The sequence below is a fragment of the Chaetura pelagica genome, unplaced genomic scaffold (genome assembly GCF_000747805.2).
Source record: "Chaetura pelagica isolate M959 unplaced genomic scaffold, ChaPel_1.0 scaffold39, whole genome shotgun sequence".
NCBI lineage: Eukaryota > Metazoa > Chordata > Aves > Apodiformes > Apodidae > Chaetura > Chaetura pelagica.
Genome location: NW_009954614.1, coordinates 190,114 through 202,624, shown reverse-complemented (window position 1 = coordinate 202,624; position 12,511 = coordinate 190,114). Strand labels below are relative to the sequence as shown.

Sequence of the window (12,511 nt, the reverse complement as noted above, 5' to 3'; positions counted from 1 at the left end):
CAGGAATGACAACAGTAATAGATCTGTAGGCTGCTTTATTATTAAACACAAAGGTTTAGAAGCTAGCTCTAAATAATTGACAACAACGATTAGGAGGCCAGGCAAACCAGGACCATAATGGAGAAGACTGAGCTCAGAACTCCTTTGATAAACCCTTTGCTGCATGTAATTGATATTTAGAGGCAAGATTTCTTTTTCTCCTAATAGTAATTATATCGGTGTCATTAATAATGGCTGCTGCAAGGTCCTCAGGTTCTTTTCCTGCAGGCAAAAATTATATCTGGTCAGAGAGTTTCATAATTGTTCACTCTCGTTTTCAACAGTTTTGGGACCTTTCCCCCCCTTTTTTAGAATCTAGGGCTTTTACAGTTCTTCCTTTGGGAAACTACATTAGTAACAGCAGAACAGGAAACCTGAGAAGCTTGTTTAACATCACCTGCTATGCTAAAATAAGCTGGGAGATTTCGCTTTAATGTTTATGTCCCAAAGAGCATTCACGAGACATGGTTCATTTCCCAGGAGCTCTGAATGGCTGAGAATGTGAGAGGTGCTCCTTGAAGCCCTGGTGCTTCTTTATGATACACTGATTGCTCCTGCAGCTATGGTCAAATACTAAGGTCTGCTTAGTACCTCTCTCCAAAAGCTCTAATACATCCAAATTACTCAATGCTCTTGTTTTTATGAGAATGTGCTGAAAATGTAATGAAAACATAGTCTTGCATGAGCCCTACATTTCTTCTTTCTAGTCCCATCAGAATAATTTTATGTGGAGCCATCAGATTGCTACTTATACCTCAAATAATTGAAAAATATTACAGGAGCAAAGTGTTCATTTTAAAAGAGAATGATTAGCATGAGGCTAAAAATTGCCCAGCTGATCATCCAATTCTAACTTGCAATTTTATACTGACTATACTTACTGGCCAGGCAGCTGCTCATCTGCTCATCCCTATTGTTATAAACCTTTTCCTATTCCCCAAACTTGTCACTGATGCTGACTTTTAAAGTTAAGTCAGGAAGCTTGCAAGGGTGTAAAGCACACTGTGGTATGTCTAACAATGATACAGGAAAATGGCCAGAGAAAGAATGAGCACATGTTAACAATCCAGCCACAACAGCATCAAATGAACTACACCTTCTCATGAATAACGTGACACAGTCTGAAGGCTCCCTTGAGCCTCATGTAGATTTGAGCTGGTGCATATATTACTCTTCATGATTAAAAATCTCACATAGGAGCAAAATCTGAACCATGAAAGTAATAGTTGGTACTTAAGGGAAATAGGGAAGTTGTAATATAGCTGTGTCTGAAAAAATGTGATCCTTTTAAACATTATGCAAAATTATAATAAAAGAGGTGGAGAGAGTGGAGTGGTTTAGCTATTTAAGTAATAAGGAGGTTGAGGGTCAATGAAACTCACATTCCACACAGACCTCACGGAAATGCATAGGGCTATAGAAGTGTCTAACATTACCTTATCTTCCCAAACTATGACCCAGAATTTCAGAACATTATCTGATCTGCATGATGTGGCTTCTTAAAAAAAACACTTATATTTTATCTAATTAGTGTAATGTCATGTAAAGCTCCTGTTCGTTTAAACTAGATTCCAGTAGACACTCAAGTAGGGTCAGGTTCTGCCTGAGTAGAACTGAATCAATCTGATAAGATCATAATGAAATGTCTCCTTAGCTGGAGAAGACATAGGGGAACATCTGTTGTCTTAGACTGGGATGAGTCGCATATCCTGCACTGGCAGTTCACATAGGGAGAAAAGCTAGAACAAAACAACTTGGGCACATGTGTGGAAGTGAGCTTGACGTGTTCACAGGTCTTCCAGGACTGTGCTATTGTTGTGCGAGTCTTCAGTGTAGAACTGAGTACAGCACAAGACTATCTGTTCCTCAAAAGGTGTGGAAAAAATGACAAGGATCAACCTGTTCATACCTCTGTCTTTACAGTGAGAGCCACATCTTTTTGCTGTCAAAGTGCAGAGTATGTAATCTATCATACATACACACTTCCATGGCTTTGAAATAATATGGTGTGCATATTTCTAGACAGACAGATTTGTTTTAAACTACTAAATAGTATTGCAGGCAATCAATTTAGAAAGACAAAATTATCTTCTTGTTTATAATTATCAATTTAAATTTTTAAATGTATATCTCTGTCATTAAAAACATTATGCACTGATATTCTTAAATCTTCATATTATTCCTATCAAGTAATTTACCTCAAGCTCTCCTACATATTATACTACTCATATTCAGGTGGCTTATTTTAACTTAATGAATATTCAAAGAAATAGCAGTATTTGTTTTAATATTTGATTTTAAGAAGGAGTGTTGCTTCTCATGTAAGTTAAGTAAATACAACTGTAAAGTGACAGAAAAATTAACAAGGTCATATTGCTTTTTAATTTTTAAATCTGTTACTTTGCTTCATTGGCTGTTCATCTCTTTCTAAAATCTCATTGGAAAACTAATTTCCTCCTTGCCTCTACTGCTCTGTTATTTTCTCTCTTTTATTTAGTCTCTCTTTTATTTATTCATCTCTCAGTAATACTGGAATGGAGGAAAAGTAATATCTGACATCCTAAATACCCTCTCCACTCACTGTCATATGGGTTCAAATTTTTATGTGAAAGCTGCCTGTGAGTTGCAAATTGAGTCTGCCAACAAAATATTTTGTCAAAGGGATTTGGCTTTAGTGCAGATTTCATCAAATGACAAGAAAGCGAAGAACCATTAGCCAGTCCCTCCATCCTACATCCTGCTCCAAATGATATTCTCTATTTGGAGATGTCATCGCAATGCCTTAGGACAATGTCCAAATGGAGGCAGGTGACCCCCGCAGAGGTCAGTTTTGGAACCAGTGCTGTTTAACATCTTTGTTGGAGACATGGACAGTAGGATTGAGTGTATCTTGAACAAGTTTGCTCACAACACCAAGCTGTGTGGAGTAGTTGACACCCCAGAGGGAAGGGATGCCACCCAGAGGGACCCTGACAGGCTGCAGAGGTGGACGAGTGCCAACCTCATGAAGTTCAACAAGGCCAAATGCAAGGTCCTGCACCTGGGTTGGCACAACCCCAGGCACAAATGCAGGCTGGGGGGAGAATGGCTGGAGAGCAGTCCTGAGGAGAAGGACTTGGGGGTGGTAGTTCAACATGAGCCCCCAGTGTGTGCTGGAGCCCAGAGAGCAACTGCATCCTGGACTGCATCAAAAGAAGTGTGGCCAGCAGGGTCAGGGAGGTGATTCTGCCCCTCTGTTCTGCTCTGGTGAGACCCCACCTGGAGTGCTCTGTACAGCTCTGGTGAATATATAGATCTTTGGAGAGGGTCCAGAGAAGGGCCACCAAGATGATCAAAGCGCTGGAGCACCTCTGCTGTGAAGACTGGCTGAGACAGTTGGGGCTGTTCAGTCTGGAGAAGAGAAGGCTCCAGGGAGGCCTTACAGCTGCCTTCCAGTACCTACAGGGCTACAGGAAAGCTGGGGAGGGGCTTTTCATCCAAGATGATAGTGACAGGACAAGGGGTAATGGTTTTAAACTGAGAGGGGGGAGATTTAGGTTAGGTATTAGGAAGAAATTCTTCACTATAAGGGTGGTGAGGAACTGGAATGGGTTGCCCAGGAAGGTTGTTGATGCCCCATCCCTGGAGGTTTTTAAGGCCAGGTTGGACAAAGTTTTGTGCAATCTGGTCTAGTGGTAGGGTTCCCTGCTCATGGCAGGGGGGTTGGAATTTGATGATCTTTAAGGTCCCTTCCAAACTTAATGATTCTATGATTCTACAATTGCTTGGGTACATTCCATTAAAATCTCTTCTCTATACACCAGCTTCCTCAGCTAATTATTATCTTGCTGGTAACAGAAAATATAACCCAGTTGGTGTATTTGGACTATAAGACAACTTAATGCAGTTGATGACACGTATGCAGCTTGATAAGCTTAAGAAAGTTCTCAGAAGCATTTTTTTTTTAAGATTAACTTCAAGGGTTTGGGTGGAAAAGGAGAGGAATAAGCATTTTCCAGTTCAGCTGCACAACCTGAAGTGCAGCTTGTATGGTTTATATCCACTGCATACTGTGTTTCCTTTCCTGTGAGGGAATTCATAAAGAAGGACTCAGCTTTACTACAAGACTATAACAAGGCTGTATTTTATCCTACTTCTCCATCTGACTTGAACATGTGGCCTTTTAGGCAAGGGGTAAACAAATTACGATGTCCTAGAATCTTTCAAAAAGTAAAAAATTTGGTCACTGTTTGAGTAATTAAGTATAAAATAATAGTTGATTACTATTAGCAAAGAAACTGAGATTATATAGGCATCTGGAGTTTGATTTTTAATGGGAAAGACAACACTGGCTACTGGGATTTTTTTTTTCCTTTTAAAATACTGGGCTGTTTCTGGTAGTTATTAAAGGATTATCAAATAGAACGGGTAGATAACATTCCAGAAAAAGGCACACATCCTGTATCAACAGAGGTAATTTGCAAATATTTAGGTTCTAGGAAGAGTACAAACAAGGTCTATGAAGAAATGCTTTTCAGAATACAACTTGGATCTCTAAGGTCACACATTTAATGGATGTTTGTGTGTTGCTGTGAAGACACATTTATCATCTAAGATGACAACTGTTGCTAGGCGCATAGTTTTCAGAATGATTCATAATCTAGCAAAAAATAAGATATTTAAACTACCAGACCTCAACATAAAGTATGATATGCTCATATGTTCATTTCAGGAACATGATATTCTCTCTAGTTATATCACATAACTATTCAAGTAACGGAAAAACTTTTTCCCTTTACTCATAGCATCTTGGACTGAATGTCTAGCAATTTTTGTTCTCCTCGCAGGCCAAGTCAGCTCTCTAATTATGTCTTAGGTCAGCTATGTTCTCTGCATTTTTGGATGAAAAGCTGCAGAACAAAAAGTCACCTCTTGTCAGCCAACCACATAAATATGTACCAGTGTATTCTTAAATAAGAATCTAAAAATCCACATAATCCATATAGAATTGGGTCACAATAAAGTTTTATGATTTTATCAAGATTTTCATTTTTTAGAGACAGACAGAATCAACCAATATTTATTCAGATATGATTCTGAGCATTTGCAGCAATTCACAAAAGAAATGAAGGCCATATGGAAGAAGGTGCAACACAGCAGACAAATTACTGAGCTCCTTTATTATATTTTTAAATTAAGGTATGTGTTCCATATTTGCAGTTCACTGAGAGTCTTTTTTAACTTTTCTTTCCTACTTTATTTCATTATTGTTTGGTAGAGTCTTTCTCAGAAAAATGATTTTTCACAGAGAGAGCTTGACCTTTCAGTAGTGCAAATATGTTTCTCAAATATTTCGCACAGTCTAACCTCTTTCCCTTGTTCTGCTTGCTCTGGGTGTGCACGGAAAAATGTGTCTCTATGTTCTGGGTTCACCATCACCGATTTTCCTTACTTACAAAATTGCTGGAAACTGCCCCTTTCTGTGGAGTTCTCACAATAGTTTATTACACAGTGACTTGATTTCTGCAAGTTTACTTATCTTTCATGAAACCTTGTGAGCATATGAAAAGATATGACTTCCATTTATGAGCCACAGGATTCCTCCTGGTTATAATTAAAAGAAACCATACTCTCCTAGCATGTTCCCAATATCATTTTGATAATTTTGCAATGTCAACAAGGTATCTTATAAGAAACAGCAGTTCATATTTGTGAAATTTTAAAATTCTGCAGAGTTCTTCAGAGTTTTACAAAGATATGAAACTGATATGAACTTTTAAAACTGGGGTATTTAGTGTTTGTATTTGATGGAGACATTAAATTTCTTGTATTGCATATAAGAACAAAGGCCCTTTCCTTTTTTAAATGCAAATGATAGCTAAAAAGAGATAGGGATATTACTGTAAAAGCTGTCCTATTTTATTTGTGTGTTTATTAGTATCTAAGAATATGGTTCTTTGCATTCTCATTGACTAATGATATTAATACAATTTTTGAGCTTTTAATATTCAACTTATTCTTTAATTTTAGCTGAATTTTTTACTGTTCAGAAGAGGAATGTCTTGTGGTAAATTCATACTAAGTCCACTAGACAATTATTTCAGTTTTATCACATTTTTTGCGGGTGTGCAATACCACCTCTATTCTGTCACTGCTGTTGAGAATACAAATGCTGACATTTCCCTCTTTGATGGTTATGGGAAGCCTGAGAGATTACAGTTTCCAGTTTCACTTGCTGTATCTACCTCTGACACCATCTTTTTTAAAAAAAAAAAATCTATTTTTTTTAACTTACAAAGCCCATTTGTATTTAGCTGCTATACTTACGCAGTATTAAAGTTACAATGTACATTTCTTCAGCACTCTATAAATACAATTTTCTTATTTAATGCTGCAAATCAGCAGTCTGACATCCAGAACTAGATTATTCACCTCTCCGCTCTAGAATCTTGCCTCCAAGAAAGCTTGTCAAAATCTGTCACGTCTTTCTGTTCCTCTGCTCAAATTAGTGACCTTCTTACTGCTATGATTTCCTTGTTTGTCTCTCATTCTGTCTATAATATTGCACTACCAGACAGTATGTCTGTTCTAGCTTACTAGTAGAAGTTCCATTCAAGAGCCAAGCATTTAGTTCAGTCAGTGACCTAGGGATCAAATAACCTCTGTGCAACAGTACTAGAAGATGCCAGCAGTTCATTTATCTCCCCGTAATTAAGAGGTCAGAGTATAAAAGGTGAAAACAGAAAGTGACTGATTTTTTTGGTAGAAGCACATAGGAGTGGTATATAGCAAATTGCTCTGAAGCTTGTGTATCTAGTTCTGCAGCACCACAGACAAGTCTAAGCAATATGTAGACTGCTGAGGAGAGCTGTTTACCATGGCACTCAGTTTTGAAAGATATTGGCAGATAATATATTGATAAAAGTTTGTTATAATATAAACTTTATAATGGTTCCATTCCATAGGAATGGTTTTGAATATTTGAAATTGTTCCTATTCAATTGAATAAAACCTCACTATTACTCTTGTTTAATTCACCTGGTTATTATTTTATTATCAACAATAAAAATAAGGGCAGGGCAAGTCATTACTATGGTAATAGGTCAAAACCTGAAGGACTTCTATTAGCTTAGGAACGTAAGGTTTCCTTGCTTTGGCTATGAAATATTATTAGCAATCTGTCTCATCCTTCTAGCTGTGCTATTTAAATTGTTTGGATTTTTTCCCAGTTTACCCTTTTTTTTCTGCAGCATTAAAGCTATATGATTGAAATAGAGAAGTGCAGCCAAGGAAGAAAATTCTCAGATATTTACCAAGCATAACATCTCTAAATCTTTGGGGTCTTCCCATATACCCATTAGTTTCATTGCAACTTTCAGATGGGGACAGAGAAAAAGTAAGAACTGACCTAGCAGGTGGCTGTTTAAGGTATGGACAAAAAAAAATCCTGCCTACGTCTCCAGGAATGAAGGCACTGATTAGCACTACATTTTATACTGCAGGTGCAAGGCCTCTAGCCAACTGGAAATGACAAAACATGTTTTGTGCTTTCGAAGAAGTGGGATTCACATTACGCTCTCACAAGATGTGCTGTGTGTGCACCTTGTACATTTACTTATAATGCATGTTACCCAATTCTGTGTGAAATCACATAATTTTGACAGAATGCCATAAATTTTACATGAATACCATGGAGTTTCTCTCTCTTGTAAAGTTTTGTAACCCTCTAAAGAAGGCTGGTACACTCTCACTTAAGCACAGTTTAAGGCTAAATAATGTTGCAAAATTAAATCACATTGACATTCATCTTAATTGTATTGTTTCAGTGTCACTCTAATGTAAAATTTTCACAGTCCATAGAGAAAATATGATCAAGTACACGACCCATTTATACATGTTTGTAAATGTAGTTACTATGAGCCAGGTATGTCTACTGCCTGCCTGCTTTTCTACTTCATTTTGACGTGAAAAAAGAAAGTAATTAACAAGTCAGAAGTAAAATGACAAAAAATAATTACAAAATAAAACCTCTACTCATACAGTATTTTATGTGGGACCATGTGAAAAGTATAAAGTTTTTTAGCCATAAAAAAAACCCCAACATATTGCTCTTTAGGATCTGAGTTTGGGTGATGCTGTAAGTGAGACCTACTTTCTCATAGTACTTGATCTCGTAGTCCAGTATGGCTCCATGGGGAGAGTCCGGCTCTTGCCAGGAGAGGGCAATGCTGTTTTGGGAAGCCCAGTCCTTCCTTACCATACCTATCAAGGAGGGTGCTGAAAGGGAAAAGGATAACTAAGGGTTAAAGACGAAGCACACATTTTATTCTTCCAACCTACTATCTTAGGATACCAACCCGCGGTAACTTTGAGTGACCTCCAGGCAGAAAAGCATGACAGATGGCAATTCTCAGGGAAACCATATAACCTGGAATTAATGTCTCAAGTACGTACCAGTAACTCCTTTGTTAAAGTGCAGACTGGCTTCTGAAAAACTGCTATATACAAAAACACAGAAAGAAGCACCTGTGCTGGTCCCCAATGCTGGCTGCATGCAACCAGGTTGAGATCCTGGCTCCAAGAACACTGTGTCCAGAGCAGAATTGTATCTCAGAGACAGTAAGTCTAAACAGTAAATTTAGGATAATCTGCATTAAATGTCACAATGCAACAGTGTTTACTGTACATTCAGTTTACTCTTTTGGGGTAAAATAAAGTGATGCAGCATAAAACATGCAATGAATCCTGTTTCTGCTAGCTGGGCTGGCAGCAGCAAGGGCATTTTAGCCCATCAGCGAAGTGGTTACGTGCATGGAAAAGTCAGCTTGTTAGAGGAGGCCAGTGGCAGGGAATGGGTTATGAGCAAACACTGGGGGCAAAGGTACCCCTAAATCTACCTGCTGTAATTGACAGTGCAGGTCTGCAGCAGCAAAAAGATTACGAGCTGCTTCCAGCAGCTTTTGGAAGGGGCCTGACATAGGTGGATGCACTTAAGACCCAAATTAGCTCACTGTGGGGTTACCTAATTTTAAGAATTGGATTTTCTACCCTTTCAGAAAGGAAGGTGCACTGTTATCTATGCAATAATTTCAAACACTGCAAAACATGCATTCTAGAAGACAGGATTTGCTTATGCAAAGCATGTCAAGGGAGGTTTAGTATTCTCTCTAAAACTCATGCCGCATTAAGTGTTGATGTGAAGCTTTTCTAAACGTTGCAACAAAAACAGTCATGCTGTTGAAGTCAAGCAAGCTGAAGAAACCAGCTGCCATAAAAACTTCTTTCAGTGGTTCATAGCTTTTGCTCTTTGTCTTTCCACTAACAAATATCAATTTGTTACACACCCTCACCCATTCTTCTCTATCATGAATCCTACTTAACCTCTTCTAAGATTCCAAGGAGCTGTCTCTTAAAAATACAGTATTTTTATGACTTCTGTTTTTATCTTTTGAATGGAAGAGTCTCCCTAGGTAAATGAAATAAGAATCTGCTTCTAGTCACAAAGTTTCATGTCTTAATTTTCTTTCCTGTAAATGTTTCAGGAAGTTTAAGAAATGAAAACAATAAATAAATTGTAGACTGCAAGCAGGAAACAAAATCAGTTGCTTTCCTTTGAATAAAGCAAAACTCTACACACAGTCACACACAGAACGATTTATTTCTCTGTGACAGTGCATTTGTCTGAGAGAGAAAATAAACTTCCATCCACTGTCAATCCTCCCTGTGGACAACTACTCTGTGGTATAATAGTGCAGCTCTTTCTGATGTAAAAAAAATCAGCCTACCTAACATGTAGCGTAAAATGAGAAAAAACCTACCACAAGTATCAAGTGGATAAAACAGAGCTTACACAGAAAAATTCCCTACAGCTGTGATTATGTCACTATAACTACAGGCCTGATGCAAGGCAATGAGAGAAAAATAAATAAAATTCCTTCTATGCTGAATAAAGGATTGACCTATTTTTGAGGAAGTCCTTAAACAGCATAATGTAAGCAACTAAACAGAACAAAAGACAAATAAATAAAAAGCACTCATAGGTTCAGGGCCCTAATGTTATCCCTTGGTATATATAACTATTCCCTCAGTTTTATTCTTGAAATAGAAGGTGAAGCTTTGCTCTGTCATAAAATCAGCTGCTCCAAGCAAGGAACAAAACAGGTCTGTTTAAAGGAAAACAGGTACCAGCAAACATGGATTTGCATTTGCTGAACACTGATCATGGGCCTAAAAGGGCAATTACTCATATACCTTTGTTTACTGTTTGCTAGCTTTGAGTCATTCACTGGTATTGATCTGGGATTTATGGGCAGGTCTGAGGGAGATGTCGCAACCTTTCAAAGATGTCCGATACACCCTGTGCATCTGTTCACAGGTGATGGACATTGGCTGGGCCACCTTCCCCAGCACATCATGGCTTCCTCTCACTGTATTTGGGGGTTCACTGGTAAGACAACCAAATGCAAAATGATCAAGCTTGATTACAGAAAACAGCAGGTTAAACTGTGGCTATAGTTATATGTTTGGCCCTTTTAGGCTTTTAATTTATGTATTAATACTATTAGACTTCTTCAAATTATGACCTAACTTTTATAAGCTTTTCATATGTATCACATGTGGCGTGTTTTTCTTTGGGTTCTGATTTCTAAATGTATACAGTAATTTATGCATGTTTTCAGCCTGAGGTCACCACAGTAACACTTGCATTTAGTCAAGTCCATTTCAAAACACAGTACTCGCACAAAAAATCATCTCAAATGTTTAGTATGAGAAGTAGCCTATGGAAGAAAATCACTTCAGCTCTCTCCTAAGCCAATTGTGCTTGACCTGCGCTTGAAACTGAAAAGCCCATACAGCAAGGCTCACATCACACCTGTAGCACTGTGCCAGCATTGCATCCTCTAAAGCAAAATGTGGAAGTGGGTACATAAGGCTGTGAATATGAGAAGTGTATTTGTGTTTGCATTAGGGTACAGGACAAAAAAAGAATTGTACTTTTAAACAAAAGAATCACAAAAGATCCAGCATTAACCATTTCTTATATGTTCAGAAGGATGACCCTATATTTGTTAGACAGAGGCTATATATTCACATCTCAGAGGAAAGACAGACTTTTAGGAAAAGGATTCCAGTCAGAAATCTACTGTACAAAGAAACAGACAAATAAACTCAAGTAATTAAAAGCTGTAGTTAATTTATTCACTTGTGGTGAAGTGCTACTAAAAGCAGTACTTTCTACAGTGAAATTTCAGCTTCTTGTAACAGTTGCTCACTAGAGCAGAAGTTTAGACCCTAAACATCCTATTCATTTATCATTAAAGCTCTTTTCAAAAAGACAGTGCTAAGATAGGTGAATCCTACATGCCCATTTATAAAGACTGCTCTAATGTTCCTATGATGAATCAATGGGAAGTTCTTTTAATTAGGTGTTTCAAATACAGTAGCTGCAGGAGAGCTCTAATTTGGTTACCCAAAGAAACCATTTGAAAAAAAAATGCTTAGAAGCACAGCATGGCTTTTAATCACTTTAATGGCAGCATTTTCTTACCATTTGTACTAGGCTGAAGAATGTTTTCTGGCTCTTTAGCTCAGCACTGATCTCTGTTTTGTACTAAGGGTTCTTTGCACCATCTGTTCTCTATGTTTTCCTCTACACTGTTACAAATTTCTTGAATTGTGAGCTCCTTATTTGATTTAGTCTCATAAGTTTTGTTGTCTTTTCAAATTTGTATTGAATAATGAAAGTTCATTCCTTAATTCAGAGTGATCTTATTTTATTCTAAATCTCTTTGGCTTCTCTTTCTCTGAACCAAAGGGCAGAAAACATGTATTTTAAAAAATTTCCCAAAAGAGGAGGACATTCAACCCCCTCCCTACCTCTTCTTTCTTTCTTTCCTAACTTCACCAACTTCCAAATTGCAGATGCGGGAAAATACTGACTGGGGCTCACTCAGCAACCTTGCTTCTCTTTGAAAACACATTTATTGATCCCTCCTCACTTCATATGATATAGATGGAGGGGAAAACGTGCTTTAACATCCTGCAGGGAGCCTGCATTCCTTTTGTTGGGGAACAATTTCTTACATTAAGGGAAGGACAGTTGAGGGTGGAAGAAATATCAATGCTATGAGGACTAATTTAGGTTGACTTGGGTTTCACATCTGTGCTGGCCAGAAACCAAAGAAGTTTTCGTGTTCATGAAGAGAAAAGGACTTTTTCAAGCTTATATCGTAGGTCAAAGGTGTGAATCAAATTACACAGTAAATTATGATTCCACTATGGTTATCTAATAATCAAAAACCCATTCAACAAAATTTTTAGGAAACCAATGAAACAGAATATGCTATGTTTACTTCCAAATGCTTTATCCTTTTGCTTGACTATAATACTACAAATTTATTTTGGAAACTAATGATTGTCTTAGATTGAAAAGGAAAAAATTGGTCTAAATTTGTGTATCTTTGTAAAAAAACCCACCACTTCCCCCCCCCCG

The 12,511-nt window shown here is 37.7% G+C and overlaps 1 protein-coding gene across 1 annotated transcript in view; it reads right to left on the bottom strand.

Moving 5' to 3' along the window:
- EPHA6 (EPH receptor A6) overlaps window positions 1-12,511 on the bottom strand; it is a gene marked incomplete at its 5' end in the record, with an annotated part of 345,320 nt that overhangs the window by 144,799 nt on the left and 188,010 nt on the right. Inside the window, one exon of the mRNA XM_010005499.1 lies at window positions 8,171-8,295. Coding sequence (XP_010003801.1) covers window positions 8,171-8,295 — 125 coding nt within the window. The remainder of the gene's footprint in view (window positions 1-8,170; window positions 8,296-12,511) is intronic.